Genomic DNA, 27,521 nt, shown 5'->3' on the forward strand with positions numbered 1-27,521 from the left:
CCACAAACAAATAAACCAACAAAAGAGCAGTACATATGAAAACAGGCAATTCTAGTTAGATGTTCGAAAAGGAGTGGGGAGAAGTATGAATTTATCTAAGCCCACCCCCCCTTCATTAATCTTTAGTTAATAATTCAGCATAGGCTTCCTTATTCAATCATAACATGTGAATAAATAAATGAATAAAGTACAAATATGGCCTGCAAAGTATATTTTAATTAACCAACCACTGTCTTATGTATGATAGCTTGTAATATACATTTATTTTGTCTTTTATAAACATGTACCTGGTTTTGTCAGTTCATGTTGAAAGACTTATGTTAGAATCTGATGGCAAAAGAAATATCTAATTTGTTTTTACATCCCAAACAAGCTGAAAATATTCTGTGTATTCTGCTCCTGTCAGTGAAACCAATCATGCACTATCTGATGACTGAGTGTATTAAATGGCAGCATACATAAAAAATAACTAAAAGCATGTTTCATGCTGATAAGAAGAAGTCCATTCGCCAGCTCCACAAATGCTTTCCATTTTTAGAGAGGGCTCTCAGGAGCAGAGTAGATCCAGGAGTCATACTGAGCAGTGGTAAATTAAACGTATACTGTCACCTAGTGGTTAAATGTGAACACCTCAAGTCATTCTCCCATCCATCATCTCCCACTTTTGCGACCTTTCTATTTTTTCTTTTAACCAACCCATTGTGTTCCAAAAAGTTAATGGAAGATTATCAACAACATGACGCTTTTGAAAAAGGAAACAATATGAGCTGTGAGCGTATGGAAATAGGACTGACCTGACAGACCAGCTTGATCACACTAAAAAATGTAGGTACTAAAACAAAGAAAGTACTGAAGACCAGTAAAATGTTGAGGTACTTGGACTTCATTTTATGCTGCTATTTTATACTTTTACTACATTTTGGAGGCAAATATTTATTTGATAACCTTGGTTTCCAGCTACTTTGCAGATTTACATAATTAATACAAAAAATAGGATATATAAAGTCATCTACCCAGGCCCAGGCCTATATAGTCATTTTAATTAACTTGATATTCTGCCAGCTGTAGCATTTAAATCATTGGTAATTATAATCCAGTAAAAGGCTTTTATATAAAAAATTCTGGTTGCTGATACGGATGCTGTGATGTGTTGCTCGTAGCATGGTGGGCTCTTTTGAATTCATATTTGTTTTTTTAATCATGTAGCAAAGAAATATTCACTACAAAAGGCGGGTTACATTATGTTTAGCCCAGTTTAAAGGTGCACTGTGTGGTTTCGGGAGGTAAACTCAAACTCATAAAGGTAATGTTTACAATATGAATAAGGTAATAATACAGTCCCAGATATATCAATTTGATGAAAATATGTCCGTAACTTAAATATGGGGTCACCAGAACAGTATCTGAAGCTAGAAAGGGCACTTTTTTGAAAGGTAAAAGCAAAAAAGCAGGAAATTGCTGGCAGTTTTTCTTTTTTCAGTGTATTTAAACATGAAAATCAAATCTATCAATGTTGATGTTTCCTTTCTGACTCATATTTCTTCCCCAAAACAACAAAGTGAACCTTTAAATATTGGCTGTTTTATAATGTACCACTTCCACACACACTCTCAGCCATATGTTTACCCTCCTGTCACAGGTTGTGCACAGTATCAGGGTAGGTAAGATGATAGCCCGGGTGCAAATCTCGCCATAACATCAGGTCGGTGGGATGTAAACATTTTAGATGGCAGAGTCAGTTTGTCTCCTGGAGGGATAATCCCGGTTGCTCCCCGGTAATGACACACGGGCTAGCCAGCGCTTTACGACAGATATCTGGCCTCCAGTAAAGCCTTTACGTTCACCCCCGCCACGGTGCTCGTTCAACGGGCTGAGTCGTCGGTGGGTCTTCGGTGAGGAGTGCCCCGCCCCTCCGTGCGCCCCACAGGCAGGCAGGCAGCACACCCACCACACCGAGCAGCCCAGCCGTTGGTAACGGAGAAGATGGCAGAGAGGCAACAACAGAAACACGAAGGCAGGGTAAAGATCGGCCATTACATCCTCGGCGACACGCTCGGAGTGGGAACCTTTGGAAAAGTGAAGAGTTAAGTCACGCTTTTGTGTCATAACCGAGTGCACTGTGTACAATTTGCGCCTCTCAGTTGGGAGTAATACGAAGTAGTCTCCGTGACAGCGTCAAACTTGCCGGCGGTCAGTGCGCAGTTTGCGTAGCTGGGGCGGCCCAACGGCTGCGGCGGAAGGGACTGAGAGCGTAGATGTGTTCTGAGAATCCGCGCGCTTGAAAGTCAAATTCTTTCACCGAATCCCCCCCTGTTTGTAGCTACTGTTATCAGCTATGGCAGGTGTAATTACCCGGCGGACAACAGCTACCAAGAAGATGCACAGTCATACTCACATTGTTATCGCACAACCCTTAAACAATAAGGAGCTTACGCCCGTGGTAGGTTTCTTTGCCCTGTCTTTGCGGTAAAGGACGTCTGAGCTTGACCGAAACCCACCGTGAGAGCTCAACGTACGTTAAGTGACGGAGTGTTTATAAACGGTGTAGCTAGTCCGATATGTTATCCTACTCAAGGCTAGTGGCAGCCTGTTAAGTGTGTAGTAAGTCTGGAAAAACAGCTCACAGCCGAAAAGTTTTGCTGAAGAGGCCTATCACAGGATGTTATTTCATGTTTTTCTTTGCTAGTTTTTTGCATGACCTTGTGAGCTTTAACCCGACGCTCACACCGCCTGTTTCTTGTGTGCGCAAATCAGGGATGTGTTAGCAAAAGTCTTTGGTGTTAGCTTAGCCACTGAAGTCATGGCTAACCTTAATGTTTCAGCCTGCATATATTATGCATGAGGGGAAATCAGTTTGTTCAGCGATGCATGTAGAAAAAGAAAAGAAAATCAATGCAATAATTCAGTCTAAATCCATGAATTAAATATTATTTTTAATGTATTTTGTAATGATGATGGCTCATTGTGTTGGATACCTCCTATGTGGGGGTTAAAGCTTTTCATCCTCCCTTTAATAGTGCTCTATAGCTCATGTTTCTAGTCAAGCTTTGGAAATGGGTTGGGAGCTACGCACCCTGAACAGATATGCTAGCAAATAAGGGCTACAATAGTCTAAAACAAATAAAAATACTGTTATGTAGAAGCCTTCCATGTAACAGTTATCCAAATCAAATCTCAACCCATTAGTGCCCCTTTTCACATCCCTTCAGGCATCCATATCTTTTGCCTAACTGCTTGTGTGTGACTCCCTATCTTGTTTTTCTACCTGTGTGCTGTATCTGCTTCATATCCCTGTTCTTTTATTTTCAGTTGGCGAACATCAGTTAACAGGCCATAAAGTGGCTGTGAAGATCCTAAACAGGCAGAAGATCCGCAGCCTCGATGTCGTTGGGAAGATCAAACGCGAGATCCAGAATCTCAAACTGTTCAGACACCCACACATCATCAAGCTGTAAGTGGAGAAAGACGACACGTCCATCTGTCGACTTTAAAAGGGGGATAACTGAGCTCTGTTAAACGAGTGGCCGTCGTGTTGCCTCTGTGTTGTGGCATGCTTTGTTTGTTCCTGTTTGTTTACTACAGCCGGGCTGAACTGAGCATGCCCACATGGCTCCCAGGAGGCAGAACACACAAACATAGCAACACACACACACACACACACACACAGTTGGAACTAGATGAACAAATCTGTTCAGGTTGGTTCAAATCTCCAGTTAAGATGATAGAAGTGGCTGTACATGACTAAATCCTTGTCCTCATCCAGGTGTCTTGGCTCCTCTTGGGTTATTTCTTTGACCTTGTGTCCCTTGTTTCTCTTTCCTGCTGTCTCCCTGGCCTCTTTCTCCTTGTCAGTCCATGTCTCTCTCTCTGTCTCTCAACAATCTGCGTTATTTTTAGGCCAGGGTTAGGGTTAGTCCACTGTCAAGCTGTAAGCTATGGCAGATATGTGAGCTCTCGGGTTGTGAGCTGTAGAGCCGTAGAATACACTCTCATGGAGACATACATTCACAGAGACAGGCACGAACACATTTATTTTTTTTTATTTGTTACAGGCAGCTTCAGGCACTAGGCTCAAAGCAGACTATGGGATATATCAGCCCTGTTTGTAAAACCAGCACAAAGTAAAATAAATTAGAACAAATGCCTCAAAATATCCCTCAAGCGCTTTGACTGTTTATATTACCTAGGATCAATGTGTGTGTGTGTGTTTGTAGAACAGAAAAAGTAAGAAATTGTGATTTGGTTTGTGTTTATTTCTCCCACGGTGCCGGCCTTGTTGTGCTACACCCGGCTCGACAGGAGTGAAGTAGATTGTGATGAAGTATAGAATCTCCCGGGAGCAACCATTCATGAGATTGGGCCCACATTTTAATATACCTGACCTTTATGAAAATAATGCCTATACTCAGCAGTAGCCATACATCACAGCTTTGCCTCATCTTTCTGTGTATTTATACGTTGCATGTTTTCAAGTAAATAAGAGAGATATAGTTATATTATTGTTATATTTAAATTTATGGGTATGATGTGAAAGAAGCTGAAATGTTAATTCATATACGGAAAGTTCATGTCATTACAAATGAATGTTTATGTTGTAGGTACCAGGTGATAAGCACACCGACAGATTTCTTCATGGTCATGGAGTACGTGTCTGGAGGTGAGCTGTTTGACTACATCTGCAAACATGGACGGGTGAGACATTTCATTTATTAATTGACTAATTCATGAATCAAATTCATTCATTCGATTTGAGTCTTTATCAAATGGGTTCCAATGGTCACTTCATCAGAAACTACTGGTTCTGTAGTTACTACTGCTATAATCGGACAAACAGGCATGGTGTATGTCTTGGTGAATTGGCCTTTACTTGGTTATTGTTGTGGTCAACCGAGTAAAGCTATTATGTGTTTTATTGACTTTAGGAGTCATAAACATTCTGCTACATGATGTTATTTTATGTATGTTTTATTGGTTACTTTCAGTGACTTAAGATAAGTCGTATGAGCAAATTTTTTTCTTTCTGAATTTATTCTTACGCTCTTGAGTAAGACATCAAAATATTTTCTTCATGCAAACTGTTTAAACTGCAACTATCCCCACCATGTACATATATTTTGCATCAAAAACATTTACTTTTTTCTGTTTTAACGTCTGTTGAAAACTTCCAGGAGATGTCATTGTTAGTTTATGAGTCATGAAAATATATTTGATGACAGTGTTCCCACACACCATCACTGTTCCACCGCTCTGAGAGCTGTCAATGATCATTTTGACATCTGCCTGACTCACTTTTAGATGTTCGCTTTTAGTTTTTGAGATTGAAAGCTTTTGATTGAAGCATGGCGTTCCAAACACCCACACACACATTCAGGACATGTGGAGACAACCTCTTCTCGAGACTGTTTATATATTGAATAGAAATTAACTTTATCTAGGCCCTTAGCCATAGCAACCTTGTGACCAACCCTGAATGAGGATAACAAAATTTGTTTTAAACAAGACACCACATAACCTTCAGTGTTCTTTGTACACATGCATCATAGGCCTGTTTCTGAGCTTGTAAACACTCTATCTCACATTCACACAGTTACGCACTCCTTAATCAGCACAGCCACGGTCCAATCATGTCCATTCATATTATGTCTTTCAGGTGGAAGACACAGAAGCACGCCGTCTTTTCCAGCAGATCATCTCAGCTGTAGACTACTGCCACAGGCACATGGTGGTCCACAGAGACCTCAAGCCTGAGAATGTCTTGCTTGATGCTAGCAAGAACGCCAAGATAGCAGACTTCGGTAGGATCCCCAAGGAAGAGTTACATTAAGATGGAGAGACGGAGGTCTCTCTGGCTTGGCAGAAGAATTGATAACAGAAAGTATAACAGAACATTACTGAATGTAATCATCAGAAAGACAAAGAAGCAGCATATGTGGCGGAGCTGAGTGGAATTACTAACTAATTGGAGAGTTTGTTACACAGTTGTAGGACAAAGCATAATTATTCACCTGATTATACACTTGTAGAAAAGTGTGAAATCACCATCATGCACCTGTTAACCTCATTATTAAATGAGAATTAATTTCACACTGAACACAGTTTCTTATCTGCTGTGGCATAATTGTTCTAGCTGATGGTGGTTAAGAGACTGTTTCTGATGTAATATGTCCATGAAAGAGAGAAATATTTTCAAAAACACACCAAGGCCCTTGTGCACAGCAGGGCATGTGGGGTGAAGAGAGGTCCCATAGCAACGGCCAGGTCTCATATCATGTCTGGCAGGAAGCCTTGAGGCCCCAGTGTCATTTGATAGGCAAGGAATCGTTGGGGTGCGACATCGGTGCACAGCATGAGAAGTGTTTTGGCTGACAGTAACAGGCGCTGGTGAGCGGCGAGAGGGAGTGTTAAGGGAACAGGGATAAAAGATAAAGAGAAGGTCAGCACATCACACAGCGTCTGGTGTTCAGCGTTCGGCTGAGGCCCTAGCAGCCAGGGAAAGGCTCATCCAATTAGATGAGCTTTGTGTTCTGAGCTAGAGTCGCGGAGGTTAAAGGAGGATAAAGATATCGGTGGTGTCCACAGTGTATACCTTTCACCCTCCCTGTGCCGGGCTGTGTTCATTTTAACTTGTGTGTATCAAAGGATCAGCAGCAGTAATGATTATAGAGGGTTTTCACCAGTCTCAATTGACCGGGGTGTTACTGGTGTTAATATGTCTTGTGTTTGGCACACAGGTCTGTCAAACATGATGTCAGATGGGGAGTTTCTTAGGACAAGCTGTGGTTCACCCAACTACGCTGCTCCCGAGGTTATCTCAGGAAGGTGTGTGAACAGAATATTCACCTTACAGAACACAACCTTCAAAGGTGCCCTGTGGAGTTTTTTCTTTTAAACAAACAAGACACATACAGGCACTGAAATGCACAGTGTGTATCTTCTAACAAACGTGTTAAATGCATTTCTTTCTTCATGAAAGCAAACTCATTGTTTACATTCACACTTCCTTGCTTCTTTGCAGTCTTCCTATCTGCCTTTGGTGGTGCATTGCTGTTTTTAAACCACCTACAGATCAGGAAATACTGTGCAATCATTGTAAAAAATTTGCATTTGCATCCATTTGTGGGGGCACAGTTCAAACCAAACAGGGACCCGCATATAAAAGAGGTCCGAAACTCCACAGGGTGCCTTGAATTTCACATTAAACAAAACTTAATGGACATAGTAATGATGCCCACCAAAGCATGAAAACAATGTGCAGTTCTAGGACTGTTGCGCTATGATTAGCTAGTACTCATTGTATCTATACTGTCTGATGTAAATCATCTAAAAGGCAAAAGTTAACCCCATGACATAACTTGAATGTCAGCCCCCTCATATCCATAATGAAACATTAACGAAATTAATGAATTAATGGTGGTTAACAGTTTGAAAAATTGACCTATAAGAGTGACAAATGTAGACTGGATATTTTTGTTACATGTCAAAGCTTCTCATCACTCTGTCAGGCTTTATGCAGGCCCAGAAGTGGACATCTGGAGCTGTGGGGTGATCTTGTACGCCCTGCTGTGCGGCACTCTGCCCTTTGATGACGAGCACGTCCCCACGCTGTTTAAGAAGATCAGAGGGGGCGTCTTCTACATCCCAGAGTACCTGACTCGCTCTGTGGCCTCGCTGCTCATGCTCATGCTGCAGGTGGACCCTCTGAAGAGAGCCACCATCAAAGACATCAGGTGCGGACCCTGCTCTGACGGGTCAAGTGGCCCTTACAGAGGCCTCCTTTGTCTTCTGTCTTGACATTTTTTTTATTCTTTTGTATTTGCTAAGGTCGGTCATGTGAAATCATTGTGAAACGTTGCATTGGCTTCAGTCGCAGTACCGTGCTGTTCAGCTTTATTCCCTGTGCTTAATGGTCCATTACTTACAACTCGAGTTATAAAAAACACACGGCAGTGTGTCTCATCTTGTTTTGTTGCTGGCCCTTTAAGGTCCCCCATCTGAATTGTTATTACATAATCAGACACCTGTATTTGACAACAGTTTGACTACAGGCAAGTTTAAATGTCAAACACAAATGTCATTTTGAGATGAATCCTCAACTTAAACACCATTAGGTTTGGTTTTATGGTGAATAAAAATACAGTAACTTAGCAGTAGTATGAGTTAACTAATTGTTCTCTCGTATATCAGGGAACACGAGTGGTTTAAGCAGGACCTGCCAGGCTACCTGTTCCCTGAGGACCCCTCATACGACGCTACAGTCCTGGATGAGGAGGCTGTCAGGGAAGTGTGTGAGAAGTTTGAATGCACTGAGTCCGAGGTTGTTACCAGCCTTTACAGTGGGGATCCACAGGTACACAAAACACATTCACAATTCTTTGTCTTCTGGGGTTTTGTTATAGTTGTAATATCAATGTGCTATCCTAAGCTGTTCTGCTTTTGTGGCTATTTTTCATCAGGCGTCCAATAATAGCCAATACACCTACGTCAGAGCTGTTGTATGTTTTAAGGATCTGATTTTCCGTCCTCCATCTGTCCTTGCAGGATCAGCTTGCAGTAGCCTACCACCTTATAATAGACAACCGGCGCATCATGACCCAGGCCAGCGAGTTCTACTTGGCCTCCAGTCCTCCCCAGGGATCCTTCATAGAAGAAGGCATGCCATTGCCCCCCGGTGTCAAACCCCACCCAGAGAGGATGCCTCCGCTCCTGGCCGACAGCCCCAAGTCCCGTTGTCCTCTTGATGCTCTCAACACCACCCGGCCCAAACCCCTGGCAGTGAAGAAGGCCAAGTGGCACCTCGGTATCAGGAGTCAGAGCAGACCTTATGATATCATGGCTGAAGTGTACAGGGCTATGAGACAACTCAGCTTTGACTGGAAGGTAATAGGATATATCTGACACATGCATATACACACTATACAGTGCATACATAGGTCTACATATGAACTCTATTGTCTGCTATCTTGTGTTGTAGGTGGTGAACCCATACCATCTGCGAGTGCGGAGGAAGAATCCGGTGACAGGAAACCTGGTGAAGATGAGCCTGCAGCTGTACCAGGTGGACAGCAGATCCTACCTGCTCGACTTCAAGAGCATCGATGGTTAGTAAAAGACAAAACTGTCTACAGAACATTTCTCTTTATAATTAATACACGGCTGCATGAAAATCATAGAATCTTCCACTTTGTTTAATTGCACAGTGTGTGTGGCTCGACCTCCATGCAGTTGCCAGCTGGTCAGCGCCAGTACTCAAATGAAATTCAGTTTTTCCACCTTGAAATGTGCTTTCGCTGAGTTGGTGGTGTTGGAACAGCTGAGGTGGTGTTTATGCAGATCAGGTGGCAGAGAGCACTTTTGATGCTTGCTTTAGCCAAAATGTTTTACATGCATTTCAGCCAGCGCAGAAAACATCTAGGAAACCTCTTACATTCGTCACACAAAGATCTTTTATGTAGTTGTATCTCTTTCACCATTATTTTTAAATTTGACTCTGAATTTTTTGTTTACCAAGATGCAGATGTACATAACCTTTGCACTTTCTATACATGATAAGTGATTGGATTTTACACACAGATTTGAGGTCATACAATTCTCAATAGGAGTGTATGTAGCACCTATTACCTTTCTCTAACACTTTCCTAAATGTTTCAAAAGATGTTCAAACTCAGAGAAATGTTGTTAATTTTGTTCAAGGTAATGGTGGTGTTTAATGTTTGGCAGCCTGTCAGTAGGCTTATTCTCTTCACCACCTGTTAGTTGCTTTAACTTGTTGGACCTGATGCTGTATTCAGTAATTGCATTCAGTAATTGTTTTATAAGAAATGTGCCCACACCAAAATTAGTAAATTAGTTTAACTATATAAAACATTTATTTTATGAGCAACCCCTCTTTAGGTTGCTGACACTGACTTACCTCTGTCCATGTGACCCCCAGATGACATCATCGAGGCGGTGGGTTTTAAGTCGGGTTCGTCCACGCCTCAGAGGTCGGGCTCCACGGCCGGTCTCCACAGACCCAGACTGAGCATCGACTCTGCGAGCCCAGCCATCGACCTGCCCCAGCTGAGCTCCTCTCTCCCGGGGTCCCTGTCCGGTAGCTCCCCTCAGCTCACCCCACGTCAGGGATCACACACCATGGACTTCTTTGAAATGTGCGCCAGTCTGATCACCACACTGGCTCGCTGAGGACTCCCAACTCTCGTTGTCACCTGGATGTCAACTGGGTTTTTAAGCCATCTGCTGTGAGGAGCGAAGATGTTCAGAGTGACTTCCCCTTTATGTCTCCTCTTTATTTAGCTCTGTTCCAGTTGTATTGCACTGGAAGGGTGAATGGAAATGTGAAAAGCAATGCCTGTCACCTCAGATTACGGAGACATAGAGAGGAAGCATTTTTTTTTTTAGAAAGGCAGATTAATAGCTTCTTTTTTCTTATTTTGACACAGTCCTTAAGTCAGAGTCGTGGAGTTTAAACATCAGGGCTTCAGCTTGTGAAAACTGATCCCGGGACTGGAATCTGTGAACTACTGGAAGCCAGAAAAGGTCAAGTTCACTGTCACTCCTCCCACAAATACCTTCAATCTATTATCAACAGCTGAAATGTCTTCGCCCACGACAACACGAAATGGCGGGATATCCTGCTGAGTTTTCCCCAGACACTGATAGGAGGTCCATCTTTGTTTCTTCAAGTTTTTTTGTTGTTGTTTAGATTGAGGTTAAATCTGTGTCTGAGGAAACGTCGACACATGTCAAATTTGATTTCAGGTTTTATATAATATGGTTTGTAAAGAAAAAGCTTTTGTTATTCATGTATATTATATTTATACTACAATCACATTACGTAGCTGAAAAGGTTGACAAAGGTATACCAAATAACAGATTTATACACCACAAAGATGATTATTATTTAGATATCAGATCCATATTTATTTTTGAGGGATTGTTTTTTTAGACACTGTAGTTCTATTTTATTTAAGCACTGCATCGACATAGAGTTTTATCACGATTTTGAATAGAGTGTAGAATATTAATGAGCCTAGAGAGACGGCGGGATAGCAAGATGATTATACTCTGCGTGGATAGTGTTGAAGCACAGATACACACCGTCTCGCACGAGTTTTCACACATTGCTAACAGCGATGGACAAAGGTCAAATATACCAAACATGTCTCTGCTATTTTATTCCCCACACAACCATCATTTTATGCATTCAGTAACTACACAAATTTGCAGCTCGTGCAGACTGCTTTACACTCGGGTTGAGTTACTGTTAATATGCTGCTCAGCCATGCATGCACAGAGCCTAATTTAAAAAAAAAAAAGAAAGCAGGCCAGTGAAAAAATACCATGCGCTGTTTGTAGAGGAGAGTGTCGGCCACGATTAACTATTTTCATTTTCATTTTTTGCCTTAAGCCCTCAAATGTGGAAAAAAAATTGCAAAAAAAAAAAAAAAAACATCAGAAAAAGGTGCCTAAACCCTAATGTGACATCTTGAGTTAGATTTTCTCTGACCAGCCATAAACAGCTTTAATATTTACAATTAATTAAAGAGCAAAAATCAAGCACATCTTCAGCAAATTATTACTTGCTGATTTAAATCAAAATTGCTCCTCGTCGTATTAGCAGTGTTAACCCCCCGTGTCCATCCTGTGTGTGAATAGAATAGAGGAGTAAAGAGAAGGATGTGAGGCGGTGTGTGTCTGCTGCAGGACAGTATTAGCTGCAGAAACCTTTCTCCAGTTGCCTTAAAGAATGCGACGCAGTAATTCTGTGCACGTGTTCATTGAGAAGCGTGTGTGCATGAGCCAGTGTGTGTAGTGTAGATCAGATGGGGGTAGAGTGCGTCTCATGATCGTCATGTCATGTTCTTTCTGACGGGAGGATCTTTGCAGTGCTTCGTGAGATTGGGAGAGACGATGTTAAAACACAATGCTGTGGTGTGTCATTGGTTTCGTCTGTTTGTGTAGCTGTGGTTGTTCTCTTCAGTCGTCACCTTAAAACCGTCTGCAGATTTACTGTTTCATTGCATCGCAGTCTTTTTGTGGATACACAAAACTCTACCTGTTTTTTCTGGATGAACGTGTTGCTTCTTTTAAAAATGTTCTACATTGTCTCGTCAGATGATACTGGAGCTGGGTTGTGTAGCGCTGCTGACAAACAATATTTTGTCTCAATCTTTTCTGACTGAATGTAAAGTGGAAGCTGCTGCTGCTGCTCAGATGAATCCTCCCATCTGTCAGTCTCTCTCTGGTTTTTTGGGGGGTTTTAAGCAGGGTTTTAATGGAGAGCACTGAACGGTTGCCTTTCTTTTCTCCGTAAAACATAGTGAATGGAGGGGTAGTACATATTCTTTAGACTGATGTCACAGAATGGCCAATATTTAATATAATTAATACTGTCATTATTGTTACAATGTATGCATCATTGTTTTTTTTGGCGGGCTCGGGGTAAGCAACTAGCGATAAAGCTGTTATTTAAACATTTAATGAAATCTAATTTTCAGGCTGCACAATTAATCTGTAATTAAAAAGTGAAAGAAATAAGAGTGACGAGATAACAATTCAAAACAAAGGGGAGAGTTTGGCTGCGTCGGAGCTTCACACACATCAGTCTGCATTACGACTGTTCAACCAGTTACAGTGTTGTTAACCAAACACTTTGTTGGACCTACAATGGTTTGACGTGGACTGCAGTTCACTTTTAGCACTCTGCACAGCTGTAACAGTTGCATTCGAAATGGGTTCAGTCATTTTTGCCTTATGCGAGCATTGTGACGGTTCAAACAGTGAAAGCCACATTCTGTGTTAGTCTGCTGAAACCCTTTATGACATGTATTTTGTTTTTATGTCCTGTGTAGCGTTGCCTTTCCTGTCTGATTGCACATGCTGTACCCCACTGAATACACTCTGATGTCAGGGAGAAACTCTGCTCCCTGCTGCAACACACACGCAACTGCACACACAGCCGTGTATACACTAGTACATGTTCTTCAGACAATATTTCACTCTGTTGCTGTGTCTTAAATGACTTGTCCTCTGTGTGCTACTTCGGTCACATCAGGATCATATCTGGCACATATATGCCGCATTTTTTTCCTGATTCTGCTGCTCGTGACAACAAATATAAACCTGATTAATGTAGTTCACTGTTTTGCAGAGGTCATAGGTCATGTTTCAAAGTTACTGATATAATTAAAATTTACTGTCAGATGTAGTACTGTACCTTTACAACTGTATGCAACCACCAGTGGCATGTTAGTCATGTAATCTGTGTTCAGAGCTGGGATCACAGAGGGCCTAATCAAATACAGACTTTCCGTGTTGTACCAAAGTGAGTATTTTCAACAGCAAAGCTGTGCTCCTTGTGTATCTGTGGTGGGGTTCTTATGATCACTGTAACCTTAAATACCCCTGTGTGTGTGTGTGAGTGTGAGAGTGTGATATGTGTGTGTTCGCACACCTGTAATTGTGAAAAAATGTGTATAAGGGTGTGTTTCTGTGTGCGTGGTTGAATGTGACAGTGTGTTATAACTGCCCCTCCCTGTCTCTCTGTCTGATTGGGGTTTGGATTTCTCTTGTTATGCACTGCATGATATTGCTGTTATGATTTGCACTTCAATGAGTATTTATTGAAAAACAATAAACAAGACATATACAAGGAAAACTTTTTTGTCCTCAAGGCTTTGTCATTTTGAACATGTTACATGCAAACACCCCCATCACAGAGGATTATTAGTTTTCCTTTTTTTTCCAGACAAAAAAATGCACCCTCAGATGTCAACAACAGTATTTTACTTGAAGATGACCTCAGGTGATCATCACACTACTTCTCTTTCTGTAATACTTATTATTGATGAGCTTGAGGGAAAAAAAAAACCTCAGAAGAAAGGTGGTCACATAAAAGTGACACCTGCCAGACATCCGCTCTGTAGCGATGAAAGAAAGAAAATAACGTTTATGGATGCCGCCGCCCTCCAGAAGGTGTAACCACGACCAACACACAGCAACTAGAGCCAGCAGAAATTTTTACTTGTTTATTGGTGTCATAAAAGATCATTATATAAACCTAACATATTAAACATATTAAAAACTAATCAATCCTAATGTAAAATAATATATAATTTTAATTAAAGGGACTGTTCACCCCAACTTCCTGAAGACATGTGTTTCCTCTTATATGTCGTGCTATTTATCCATCTACATTATTTTCGTGTGAGTTTTCAGAGTTAGGAGATAACAGCAGTATATAATATTGATTATAATGGAACTAGGTGGCACTTGCCCCGTAAAAATACATTTGGAAAACTCAATAGCAACGCCTCTGTCTAGGAACAATGACCTGCTTACTCAAGGCAATCCATAGACCGTGTTGCAAGCAGCTTAACGTTGGAAGTATTTTCTTTCTAACGAGCCACACCCTCCAACTGTATCACTGTGCAGAAGGAGGCATGCATCCAGTCACGGAGGAGGATCTCATGCTTGTTACAGCGCAGGATGTAAACAATAACAGCATCACTCATGGCTGCTGTTAGTTAGCTTAGTTAGCTTGCCTCTAGTCCACAAGTGGATGCATGCATGTGATAAGAATACAGTTCCGGCGTGAAACTGCTCACAGCCACGTCTGTGGATCTCCTTGACTAACAGGGGTCCAGATTACTGTAACGAGACGTTCCATTTGAATAGTTTTTTGGTGCTTTGAGCACAACAAGTCGAGGGTCATTTAGTTAAGTTATGTTCCAGATGAAGCAGACATCTTGAAAACTGCACCACAAACAATCCAGAAGAATAAACAACGCTGCAAGAGGAAAAATATGTATGCTGTGTTTGATTTAGGGTCTAACTGTCCTTTTAACAAAATAATGAGGGTAAATAAGTATAAAAAGGTGGTCACTTACAAAAAAGGCACAATAATACAATCATTTGGGAGAAAAAAAATCGACCAATATTATCTTGAGAACAAAGTAAACAGTTCTGTAGATGCACATGCAGAAGAGGACAGAACATTAAATTAATGAGAATGGATCCGTTCTTGGTGTGGTACGTCTGGCTGCACAAAGCCTGTTCAGTTATTGCCGTTACCAAATCTAATAACTGACAAAGTCTTTGTTCATCTGTAAGTTTTATCAACTCCTCCTATTAACTTACTCTCTTGCTACCAACACTGTAAACTGGTAACAAGTGTGTTGGACACTAATTTCATCCAAACCTTGAGACTGCTGTATGTGCACTACGATAAATACGCAGACACTGATAACCTGTTGGTATTTCCAGAACTTTAAAAGGCACATGAAGTGTGTAATTTCCCATACAAGAGTCTGCAGGGTCACAGTCCCCAGGAAGCCTGTGTATGTCTGCAACAGTTTGTAATTCCTGTCCTGGGATCAGCAGGTCGATAGTCACTCGGAAGCCAGCAGGCAAACTGTCCCTCGCTGGTTTCACACCAAGTGCTTCAGAAAAAGCGCACAAAGAGTTTGCAGAAATCCTTCCTCAACAAAACTGATCCATGAATGCAGTCGCCAGGTGAGTAAGGTCGTAGTCGAGAAGATGAAGTTATTGTCACAGTTGTAGGTGAGTAACACCGCAGACAAATCCTGTTTCCTCTGCCCAACTGCTATTTTGCTCCGCTGTTACAAACAAGAAAAACATCACGTCAGTATGATCATGTTGTCACAGTGAAGAGAGAGTCCAGGTGATCCATCCTCACCTTGTTGTCTGATAATTACTCCATGGAAAAGTCAGCATACAGATCAGGAGGAGGCAAAATGAGCATGTCCATGTCCGGTGTTGAACTCGACTGTTCAGGCCTGTGAGGGAAACAAAATAACTCGATCATTCCTGCAGCCGCCGCCGTGATGCCAACTGAACCAGCAGGGACAAAGGAGGGCGACCTCATTTCGACCATGAATATGACACCAGTGATAAATGAAAACTACACAACAGGCAATCAGCAGCTCATTCAGCTACCAGGGCATGAGGCAGCTTTACTTCCTTGAGGAAGAATGAGTGGATGAGTCAGAATCTCTTTCCCTCCAACGCACAAAGAATGAACACACGCTGTTGTCATGCTCAACCATACATTCCAGGCAAAAAGGAAGTAAAGGTGTCCGACCACAGGTTTCACAACATGTTAGGCAATTGTCTGTGTGTGTGAGTGTGTATGTGTGTGTGTGTGTGAGTGTGTGTGTGTGTGTGTGTGTTTTACTCACAGCTGAACTGGTTCTTCCTTCACAGGCACAGGACCTGAGATGGATACAAAATCAATTTGTCAGACACATCACCTGCTTTGGAATGGAAATAGATGGCTTTATTGATTTTTGGAATTCAATGATCGTGTTGCACACCATCGCAGACACATCATTTGAACCAAAAAATTAGATTTTCTTTGTATCGTACATATATTATGTATTTCCATACAAGACTTTTAACAGTTTTTCTATATTTTAAGATTCAGGATCACTTACTTGTCTCTGGCTCAGTACTGCTGTAAAAGAAAAGAAAAACTAAGAATTAAAACCCTATTTATGTGTGTGCATCTGTGTGTCTATGTGTGTGTGTGTGTGTGTGTGTGTGCATACAGCAGTAGCACAGGTTTGCTTCATGCCTACCTGGCAGCTGGCTCCACAGGTTTGGGTGAATAGAAAAATGTAGATAACTTCTGAAGTGCTTCATGTCTCGCTCTGATGAAAGGACAAATACACATATGCTGTAGGTCCACACTCTGCTTGTGTGTGTGTTTATATATGTGTGTGAGTGTGTGTGTGTGATCGACTATAAAGAATCAGGCCGGTAAACTCACTGGACGTTGGAGCTGTCTGCACTCTGACTGTGCTGGTGGTTTACGGTGAGGTCTCTGTTCGCTTCGCAAAAAAGAAAGAAGAGGAAGGCGTAAATATGAAGAAGTTTTATGACGCACACCTCTGAGTTTCTCTAATTGTTTTATCTGCTTGTTTACACACACATTCTCATCTAATGAGTCTCTTGGCTGTGATTCAGTATTTAAAGTATGCAAGCAGGACAGAGAGGACAGTGAGTTTCATGACTTCAGCCGCTTTGAACGAGGTGTGATTGTTGTTGTTCCACTGGAGAAACAGCCGCCCCCAAAAATGTAGACACCCGCACTTCCCTCAAACGCATATTTATGTTGCAAATAGAAATAAGTCACACCTATAATTTTAATAGAGCGCTGCAGGAAGGATTCCTAAAACCTGGATTTAAGTGAGCATTTTTGCACATCTAGTTCCCACATCTTGAAGTCAATTGGTTTTAAATTAAGTGCCTGAAAACACACTTAAGAGATTTTCACCTTTTGTTCTGTGGTGTACAACATGACAATAAACACCCCACGCTTGAATTATAAAACGCTTACATGACTTTCAAAAGGCGGCTGCTAATAAGGGGCTAAGTGAGACTACAGAGGTTGTCGAGGACATTTAATGTCTTCATGGCGTCAACTCGTCTACTCACCAGTCCGACTTCAGTTGAAAACCTTTCTTTAACTTTAACAATACAACTTGTATATTGATGAACTTACAGTTAAATGTTTACAGTATGATGTAGTGACAAGCTTAGTGGTGGTTACTATAACTAAATATTTCCCTGAAAACTTTAAAACTCAGCAGTTTTCAGGCAAGTTCAGCAGTTGTATTTCCAATCTAGGTGCCTTATTGTAGGCAACTGGACTTGTTTCAGTTTATTGAAGATGTTTCACCTCTCATCCAAGAGGCTTCTTCAGTTCTAACTAACTGGAGGGGAGTTGCAGGATTTTAAACCCTGGGTGGGAGTGTCCTTACAGTCTTTAAGGACTCGTTTGAGCTCTGAGTTTTAGAGTCGTTAGGGCCGTTTGTGGGTCGTGGATCAAACCAACCTTCATGGGTGCTGCTAAGTCTAGCTGAGCCCAGGTGTGAATGGTGGTCAAGCTGTTATTATCTATTGTTTCCAAGCAGATTTTCAGATGTTCATTTGTAAGTCACACTGAATCTAAAAATTGGGTATCGTGTCTGTCTGGGAAGACTTGACTGAGTTACGACTCCATGAAGTAAGATGAGTACGATTTTCACCTCTTCAGAAAACAACCTGTAAAAAAAACATTGACGCACGTGGATATTATATGAGCCTTGCGCTTTGTGCTATGTTGGGTTATTTGCAGCAAGAATGGGTCACGCAAAAACAAAATATGTACCTCTGAAAGATCAGCTGGGTAAGATAAAGTCAAAGATAGACAATGACCAAATTATCTGACATGTTAAAAAAAGCCGGATGTCTGTAGTATCTCTTTTCTGCGGTATCGACACACCCCGATCGAGATAAGACCCGGAGGAGACAACAAACACTTTCTGTTTTGAAGTGGATTTTCTTACCCATGTCTGGCATTGACAGTGTCCTGGTGTGGCTTCTGCACAAGAAAAGACACGGACAAGACAAGTAATGAGTCTCTGACTAATCAACGATCTTAGAAGATGGTATGAATAAAAACTGGACAACTCATCCACACTGATCCAAGCCGAGATGGACTTACATTGGTAGTGCTATTGTATCAGCTGTGTCAGGGGCAGGAGACAAAGTTTCATCATCATCACCGGTCCACTCCTCACTGTCATCTGTGACTGACCATCAACATCAAACTGCTGCAGAATAACTCACACATGTACTGTAACAATGAATACGACCAGGAGGATACTTACAACTCTCTCCTGATAGTGGGTAGTGGTTTGAGGCCCTGTAGAGAAAAAGAGACAAAACACCCGTAAGTCTTCCTCTTCAACTTAACAGTGTCTAAGTGACGAGGCTGCGTATGCACACACACCTGCTCCCTGTGCTGGTCACCTCCGGCTCGACGGCAGTGCTGCTATTTCGGGTGATGGCGGCCTTCTTCCCCAGCTCCAACATCTCCTTGATGTCCAGCTCCACGTGATCCACCGCAACGTACCCATCTGGAACAAACACACACACAGACGGTCATCCACGTTCAGTGAACACAGCTACCGTCAAGGCGAACTCTGCGTTTATACTCACAGTTGTTGCTGCTGTCCCTCGCCAGCCATTTCCCTTTGGGACAGTTGGTTGTTCGGATGATGCTGATGTTGTCACCGCTCTTGACGGGCAGGTCGTTCTTGCGTCCCTTGGTCGTCACGGTTACCTTTGCCTCGTACATGGCTTCCTCCTGTCCTGTGATCTGGCAGATACAGTGGCAGGTTAACGCCATGCCTTCACATAACTACACTTCAATAAACATACAGGATTTAAACACCGAAATAATCCTTCCTTTACAGAGTGTGATCAATTTAATATAAACATGTCATCACAGGGAGCGGGAAGGAGGTGCTGGATCACTGATACACTTGGGCTGTGTCCGAAATCACTCACTACTCCCTATATAGTGCACTATATAGTAGGGGTGTGCCAAAATATCGATACTACGATATATCGCGATATTTCGTCTTGAGGTACGTTATCGATACACTGGTGCCAAATATCGATATTTAAAAATGTAAAAAAAAAATTATTATTATTTTTTTTTTTTGGCCCACCACCACCACCCCTCTTCGGAGGACAGCTTCATCTTTATTCAAACATAGGTATACAACCAAATAAAAAAAAAAAATGGTTTAAGTAGCTCTGAAACCCACACATATAGATATTTAATGATAGTTGCAGTCAGTGTGTGTGTTAAAAAGAGACACTGTGCAATATACTCTTTGTTTACTTGGCTGTCATTTATGTGAAATTGATTGACAATGTTTTGTAATTCCTGTGAAATGGATTCAGTGCAGTCAATAAATTCAGAATTTCTTCAGTGACACAGATATCGTGATGTATCGTGGATGAAATTCCTTGCAATATATCGATTATCGCAGAATCACTGTATCGTGATATTATCGTTATCATGGGCAAAATATCGTGATAGTATCGTATCGCGAGGTACCTGGTGATACCTAGCCCTACTATATAGGGACTACGCCATTTTGTAGATTTCGCATTTTTTGAGTTTTTAGCGGCCACTGAAGGAAAATGGCGGGATGAGGAATGTTCACTTGGTTGCCATCTGCAACTTCACTGCTAGAGGCCACTGAATCCTACACACTGGTCCTTTAATGACATCAGCGTCATGTCTGGCAATCTGCAATGCATTGTTTGCAATATACTAATACTTCAATACCCGATCATTCATTTAATAGTCACTCTCACTTCTGCTCTGGTTTTGGACTCTACCAGCTCCAGTGAAAAACTTCTCGGTCTTCATTTGCTCAATGCTAACTCGCTAACGTTGTGTTCCTCGAAAAGTAGTTGGCATTTTTGGAACATATTCTATGATTCACTTAATATTTTTACACTATAGTTGACTAATTATTTTCCCTTTCTTTACAGTTTTCAGTCGATGTTTGGTAACATTAAGGCAACAAAAATACTTGGTTAGATTTGAGAAAACAAGTTTTGTAACACGAGATACAATCGATAACTTAAGCGTAGTTTTCTGATCTTTTTCCCCAAAGGTCACAAATGTTATTGTTCAGTTGCAATGACTGGTCCTGGATCAACATTAATTATGATGTTGCAGGAAAAACATCAACTCGACGACATCAGATCATGCTGCAGCCAGCGATGATGTCACCAGAATGGTGTGAGTGAGAAAATCAGGAAAGTCGTGTGCTGCAAAACCAAAGTTAATGCTGAAACAGTTGGGCCTAAAAAATAAACGTCTAATACAGAAATATCGATTTAAGCTGCTTTAAATATACTTGATTGTGTGTGATCATCTATTTCCATCAAAGAATTAAAGGGACTTTGTCCAGAAGCAAATGTTTTCGAGCGTAGGCCCTGTCGCTGGATCGTGGAGAAAGTTGGTAATAAAACATTGCAGGAGAACATTTTTTTTTTTCGACAATGACACGGTGTTTACACAGATCCCTTTTGAGCGTGCACATGCTGCTCAGCTCAGCTCTTCTACTGGGAGGAATGAATCCAGACAGGTTTGTATGCCAAGACATATACCCCACCCTCCCCCGCTGCTCCTCCACCTGCCATGCCTCCCTTCTCTGTCAAAATAACACCACTCACTTTGAATTTCTTCTTCATCTCGTTCTCCTTCTTCTCCCTCTCTTTCTGCTCCTTCTTTTCCTTCTCCTGCTTCTCCTTCAGCTCCTTCTTCTCCCTCTCCAGGCGCTGCTTCTCCTTCTTCTTCAGCTCCTTCTCATCGGGCCCCTCTGCAGCCGCCTTCTTGTCGCTCCTGCAGGAGAGAGAAAAGAGGGACAGGGTGGTTTTTTGGAAGGGACGGCAGAGGAGATTTTGAGGGAAACAAAGGCGGACCGAAGTCTCTCATCACTAACAGCGTCTGGGGGATAACACGAGATGAAAAGAGAAGTGGGTCAAAAAAATAAGGCCTTACTTGCCGAACCTGCCCGTCTTGGTTTTCCCTTCGACCTGTAAACAGGAGCAGAGAAACAGATAAGGCTTTGATTCGTTTTGTGCAAAAATCGTCCCAGAGAATCTTTTCATGAAGGAGAAAATGTTTTTAACTCGAGAAAGTGACTCAGTTGTCACAAAGCTACTTACTGTTTGCGGTGGTGCCTCAGCAGCATATGGATCTGTGGGAAACACAAAAAAACCCAGAAATTAATTTAAGAAAATCCAACTTTAGAATTCAGTGTCACACTTCAGGCTAAATACAGCGAACATAATGTGTTTATAATGATACGTGCTTTAGATATCTTATCACTATAAGTGTTTTGATGTGTTACGACTGATGTGATTATATCTGCTGTTCACAAATCTAATCTCCCATCGCCCGTGTGTTGACTGACTCTTTGGTGGGCCCTTGCGTTTCTTCCCGTCAGTCTTTCCTTTCTTCTTGGTGGCAGACGTGGGAATGTCCTCGTACACGTTCTCTGTGCTCTCGTAGACGCCGTTGTCGACTGCAGCTTGGAGCCTGGATGAGGATCAAAGAACAAGTTGTTCAGAGATGAACGAGTATTTCACAGCAAAGAGAGGAGACTTATTCACTTGTCTTACTCTGCCTGTGGTAGAGACTCCTGAGACATAGACAAGGAGGCTTCTGGTTGTGGAGTATCTTGTGCTGCGGGGACTTCCGCTCCTGGCGTAACTATCCCATTGCTGTAATAGTCCGACAGGTCCTGTCCATCTGGAGTATCTGGACCCGTGTGCTCCCCGTTTCCCCAGCAGGACACCGGCAGATCTGGAGAATGAGTGTCTGAAGTCACGTCGTCAAACTCTGGGATGTCCGTGGTGTCAGTCTCTGAGAAGTCAATAGGAGCAGGGGTCTCTGTAACACAACAGGAGAACGACGTTAGGGAGGCTGTTTCAGGCTGGATTCACAGAGTTGACTGTGAGTGTGACAGTGGTGAGCGCACCGTTTTCTTCCACAACAGGAGCAGGAGCAGGAGCAGGAGCAGGAGCAGTGAATTCACTCAGGTTGACAAAGGGGGGTCTGTCCGGCTTCTCTGGAGGAGGACCCAGAGACGCACGGTCGGGGAAGACCTTCCTGGGTGGAGGAGGTGGAACCACCAACAGCTCTGGGGCAGGGTCGGACCCCCCCTCCTCAATGATACCTGCCAGCACTGGAGAGGATGGCCCTGCAAAGAATGACATCACGTTAATACCTGAGTGTATCATGATCAGAGTCTTGTAATGCCTTCGGCTTGTTTGTCAGAAAGTCTTGTGTTAAAGGAGATATGTTGTGCTTTTTCCTTTCCTTTAGTGCTTTATATGTTCCTGTGAATGCAAAAGGTCAAAGTCCGCACCAACAGAAGCTCCCCTCTGCTACGGAAACGCTGCTGAAACTACGTCACAGCATTACGTTTGCATAATTTACTGCTTCGACACTTAATTTAACCTATTTGCTCTGTCGTTATTAGTGCTGGGTCAGGCATGTGTGAGCTGACCAGTCAGAGCAGACTGGGTATTCAGGAGGGGGGGCCTTAAAGAGACAGGAACTAAAACAGAAGGGGAATTCAAAGCTGCGGCACTGGACAGTATGAGAAAACCGATGTGTTTTTTTTTAGCATTAAAGCATGTAAACCTGTTCTAGTAGTAACCTAGAATAACATTGTGGACCTGAAAACCTGCATAATACGTCTCCTTTACACCATAATAGATTTTTTTTTCACCGTAGCAGCAAGACTTCCCGCACAAACAACAACATGACAAACATCAGGTGAAACACCCAAAGAAGGTTCCCAAACAGAAAGGTGGAGAAGGCGAGAGCCAGCCGAGTGAAAGGATTTGATTTGTGAGGAAACCAAACCAGTCGAACACATTGTCGAAAGCTGTTGTGATATAACTCAGCAGAGCGGAGAAAATGCAATCACAAGTGAAAAAAAATCAGCACAGCATCGGAAGAAACATACAGCGGCCCATGATTCAAAAATACATTGCAGTCTTCTTTGTACTGCTCCTGAAGGTGCTTTGAATCTAAAGTGCCTTTAAAGCTCTCGCTCTAGAAAGGCCAAGTATAATTCAATTTGATGTATTTTCTTCCTTACAAAGACAAATACACCCGGTCCAGATTGTACTCAAATTAAACTGTTTTTGAAAAGATCTTTTTGTAAACGCACAACAGGCAGCTTTCAAACTGATAGGACGATCATTTGGACTGAAATATTTAGGTCGCAGTGTTAAAAATGATTCTCTGCTGAGGGTTATCATTAATTCACGAGCATCTCACTTTACTATAATTTGTGACAAGAGCCTGAATGAAATGACAGATAACATTAGATTGTCTCACATCCGCCATGCGCAATTAAGAGGCTCTGTGAAAATGAGGTCAGCGTCAACACAGCAGCAGACTCACTTCTCATCGTCACTTTGGCAGACATTAAAGTGTTTGTCACTGCGGCTCTGTCATAATGATGGACGCGCTCCTCCTCTCTGTCATTGCTGACATACCTCAGCAGCTCTGCCCTGCCTGCTGCTCAGTTGTTTCTGGCACTGGAGAGGAATGACAGGACTGTTCTCGCTGCGTATCCTAACCAACACCTGAGGCAGCCCCGTGGCACAAACCATACTGAACACTGTACATACCATGTTTTCGTTGCTGCTACACTAACAAATGACGCTCTGCAGCTGCAGAGTAACCTACCTGGTGACCTGTGGGTGAGATCTGCTGCTGCGTTCATCGTGTAGACAGGAGAAGAGCATCCAAGAAAATACTGCCAGTCCGCAAGGGAGCAAGAAGCAGAGAGGAGAGGGGAGAGGAGGAGAACTGATCAGGTCTGACTTACGGTGGTCAAAGCCGTTAACTTCTGCTGGTTTCGGGAGGGCGTTTCCTCCTCGGTCCTCATAATCAATGGGTGGGAGCTCTGGGATGGGGAGGACAGAACTCTGAGGAGGGGGAAACTCCTCTGGAGGTGGGGTCACGGAGTAGGATGAGGTGAAGCTTGTCCGCGGGCTGAAAACAGATGAAGAATTTATAAGAGGTTGGTGTTTAAATAGTATAAATCCACTGAAAATCTATCAATAGAGCTCAAGTTTACCTGGTGGTCTTTTTGCGTGCCTTCTCCAGAGCATTGAAGATCCTCTGGTCACACGGTGTAGTCTTTTTCATGTCCTCCGCCCGCTCCAGGGCTGTAAGCGCTGTGAGCGCTGTCGTGGGACGCTCAGGTTTAGGAGAAGGAGGAATAGATGGAGGATCTACAATAAGAGAAGGTGGCTTCTCTACTGGGATTATGTTTACAGCCTCCATAACAGCGTCAGCTGCCAGCTCAGGCTCAGGAGGTGACGGAGAGGGAGTGGAGGCCACAGGAGGGGTCGGTACAGCACTAGGCGGCCTGATTTCGTTCTGGCTGGCAGGCCTGGAAACGGGCGGGGCAGGAGTTTCTATCTCCAGCTGGGTTTCACTCTCTGGGGTTGAAACGTCAGGAGATGGGATATCAGGGATAAAGGCGGGGGGTGCGGTGAAGTCGGGAGAGGCAGGGATAGTGGAGGGCGGGGTTATTTCAACTGCAGCACTGCTGTCAGGTAAGGCGGGGATGTCTGGTAGGAGGGCCTTCGGTGCAGAGACTTTTGGCTCTGTTGGTGAGTCACCAAATTCAGAAGGCACCGGGATGAGTGGAGCTTGTCCGGGAGCTTCTGAGCTGGGGCTGTCCAGAATGGGGTCGGCCAGAATCTCCCCTGCTTCTTTTTTTGACTTCCTCAAACCCAGGAAGCTCTTCTTTGTTGGTGTGCCTTTAGGTGGAGGCATGGCCGGCACCAGCTCTGCACTGCTCTCCTTATGTAATCCAGGGAGCAGCAGAGTGAACTTCTTACCGTTCTCTTTCTTCTGCTTCTGATCCGACTGCTCCTCATGAAGCTTCTCTTTGCTTCCTTTAGTCTTGTCCTTACTTTTTTTCAGCTTCCCCTCACTCTTGTCTTTTCCCTTTAAGGTGGCCTGGAACAGAGGCTTCTTGCTCTCCTTCTTGTCATCCTTGAAAACCACTCTGGGCGCTATCATCGTCTTCCCGTCCAGGGTCTGGTTGATGGAGGTGAGCAGGGAGGGGCGTGCTCCTGCAGGGAGGTAGTGAGGGGGGCTCTGGGGAGGAGGGACCACCTTTGGCTTCTCTGGGAGAGCAGGTTTGCTCTTGGGCTGCTTCAGGAGCAGTTCTTCTTCCTGGAACTTGGCCCTTAGGGCCCTGAAGTCCATTCTGTCGTCCTGGTGAAAGGATCACACTATGAAACAGCCCGGGGAGCAATGCTTTCAGGCAAACACACACAGTAGACGTTCACCTGTTGTCTGAGGTCGTAAATTTCAGCTGCCATTAAAGATGAATGTGAAGAATGAAATCATGACATCTCTCAGCGTTCACAGCACAATGATGGTTTGTTTTCACTGTTTGCATGTGTATTAGTCTCTATTTGTGTGTGTGGCTGTTAAGAAAGTAGGCAGACCTGATTTTTCACTGATCAGGAGAGTTTCAACACATACGCACACACACACACACACACACACAGGCCAATTTGAAATGAGTATAATAAATGTAGTTGCTACTCTACACAGATTCAGACTCAGTAAAGTTTCATATAAAGTCATTCTGACAGGCAGCAGATCTTCACCTGTTAACACAATATTATAATAATCATAATGATTGAATCTTGCGTCATTATCACGTATTAAATGGTCGTCAGAAACTCACTGAGAAGCATTTAAAGACATCAGAGGACACCCTACCTGATCCATATCCATTGTTGTGAAGTGTCCACCGAAACGACAAAAGCCTCTCTGCTCAGGTGAGTTAACTCTTCCTCAGCCTCTCATCGTGTGTCCCGTAAAAAAACAGTACACCTGCTACAAACACTCGTATCGACCTGTGTGCGCGTCTCATCCGCTCCGATCGACAGCAGTCCGCGTCCCATGAGCACAGGAGACGGTCTCGGCGGAGGAATGAGGTTGAGTAGGAATACTCACACTCATCTTCGGGAGGACAGTTCGTCTCGTCAAACGGGTCTGAGCATTTAACGCAACACACTGACTGACTCTCAACAGCTCTTGGATTTTTTTTTTTTATCCTTCAGGAATGTCGCTCGGCTGGCACCGCGCGTACGCGTGAATGTGAGTCACTGTAATGAAACCTGGAGCTGTTGTTCAGAAAGCTGCTTCACGTCCACTCTGAGACTTTTTTTAAACTCCACTCTGAGGCTCCTCTCTCTTGTTGTAGTGAGGAGATGTGGTCTCCAGGTGACACATATATAAATATCATTAGAAACGCGCTCTGTTGTCCGGAGCTGAATGTTGAAGGTAAACACAGAAGGAAAAAAGGAAACACAAGGTGTCCGTCAACATTCCAGCTCCGTAACACAAATCAGTCAAGTATTTAAGCAGCCATTTGTTATCTGACATTATACACACACACACACACACACACACACACACACACACAGGCACATAGCCTTCATGTGACAGCTCTGGATGATATTTTGTCTCAATGGCAGCCTGAGCTTGTTCCGACAGGTGTGTCAGGACTCACCTCAAATCTCTCTCTCTCTCTCTCAAACACACACACACACACACAAACACACACACACACACACACACACACACACACACACAAGGTTGCTCCTCACCAACAGGTCTCTGTTTCCAATAGTGGAATGTAACTAAGTAACTGTTACTTAAGTACAAATTGAAGCTCTTGTACAGAATTTCCCACTTAGGGTAACATTTTATTTTACAGGTGGTAATTACCAAGTAACATGTTTAACACTTCTTTGAAACTACCTCCTAGCTACCACTATAATAAGCTCAAATTACCCGAAAATGATTTAATTATAATAATAATAATGATGTTCTTACAATTAGCAGTTCATAGTTAGCTGGTAATTTCCAAGAAACGTAGAGCTAGTTTTCTGTTTCTCTTCTTTCTGTGAAGTGAGTAGTTGCAGCTTGACGACCAACAACTTTCTTCCAAACCTCTGCAGGTCAGTAAATTGAATTCCAGTTTTATCACCTCAGCAGATCAGTTCAACTTTAGAGACACAAAGAGAGAAAGAGCCTGGTTGTTTAACTGGTGTGAATGTAAATGGTTAGAATTTAAATGTTCGGA

General features: G+C 42.9%; 2 protein-coding genes across 6 annotated transcripts; one reads left to right on the plus strand and one right to left on the minus strand.

The window, feature by feature from the left end:
• The first annotated feature begins 1,804 nt into the window (after positions 1-1,804).
• On the plus strand, positions 1,805-13,657 carry prkaa2 (protein kinase, AMP-activated, alpha 2 catalytic subunit). Of its 3 annotated transcripts, none has more exons than XM_030434163.1 (10): positions 1,805-2,083; positions 3,310-3,451; positions 4,599-4,692; positions 5,651-5,795; positions 6,732-6,819; positions 7,503-7,727; positions 8,185-8,347; positions 8,539-8,877; positions 8,972-9,098; positions 9,932-13,657. In XM_030434163.1, exons 1-10 carry the CDS (start codon positions 1,984-1,986, stop codon positions 10,180-10,182), a joined length of 1,674 nt encoding a protein of 557 aa, XP_030290023.1. In that variant the 5' UTR covers positions 1,805-1,983; the 3' UTR covers positions 10,183-13,657. The 3 variants fall into 3 exon arrangements, with proteins under 3 accessions (XP_030290023.1, XP_030290025.1, XP_030290024.1); XM_030434165.1 differs by lacking the exon at positions 1,805-2,083 and adding an exon at positions 2,261-2,512; XM_030434164.1 differs by lacking the exon at positions 1,805-2,083 and adding an exon at positions 2,261-2,440.
• A 355-nt stretch (positions 13,658-14,012) lies between these two features.
• On the minus strand, positions 14,013-26,555 carry LOC115591819 (histone-lysine N-methyltransferase 2D). 3 transcript variants are annotated; one of them, XM_030434162.1, is made up of 20 exons: positions 26,150-26,555; positions 24,480-25,633; positions 24,228-24,394; positions 22,359-22,580; positions 22,000-22,270; positions 21,792-21,916; positions 21,544-21,575; positions 21,377-21,411; positions 21,049-21,217; positions 19,006-19,165; positions 18,797-18,923; positions 18,675-18,709; positions 18,509-18,590; positions 18,351-18,385; positions 16,790-16,850; positions 16,599-16,670; positions 16,455-16,474; positions 16,200-16,233; positions 15,698-15,797; positions 14,013-15,617 (listed from the first exon to the last, which is right to left on the minus strand). In XM_030434162.1, exons 1-19 carry the CDS (start codon positions 26,162-26,164, stop codon positions 15,713-15,715), a joined length of 2,901 nt encoding a protein of 966 aa, XP_030290022.1. In that variant the 5' UTR covers positions 26,165-26,555; the 3' UTR covers positions 14,013-15,617; positions 15,698-15,712. The 3 variants fall into 3 exon arrangements, with proteins under 3 accessions (XP_030290022.1, XP_030290021.1, XP_030290020.1); XM_030434161.1 differs by having other exon boundaries at positions 16,455-16,471; positions 18,509-18,596; XM_030434160.1 differs by having other exon boundaries at positions 18,509-18,596; positions 26,150-26,554.
• Between the last annotated feature and the right edge of the window lie 966 nt (positions 26,556-27,521).

This window comes from Sparus aurata, chromosome 11 (assembly GCF_900880675.1).
Source record: "Sparus aurata chromosome 11, fSpaAur1.1, whole genome shotgun sequence".
In the NCBI taxonomy this organism is placed as follows: domain Eukaryota; kingdom Metazoa; phylum Chordata; class Actinopteri; order Spariformes; family Sparidae; genus Sparus; species Sparus aurata.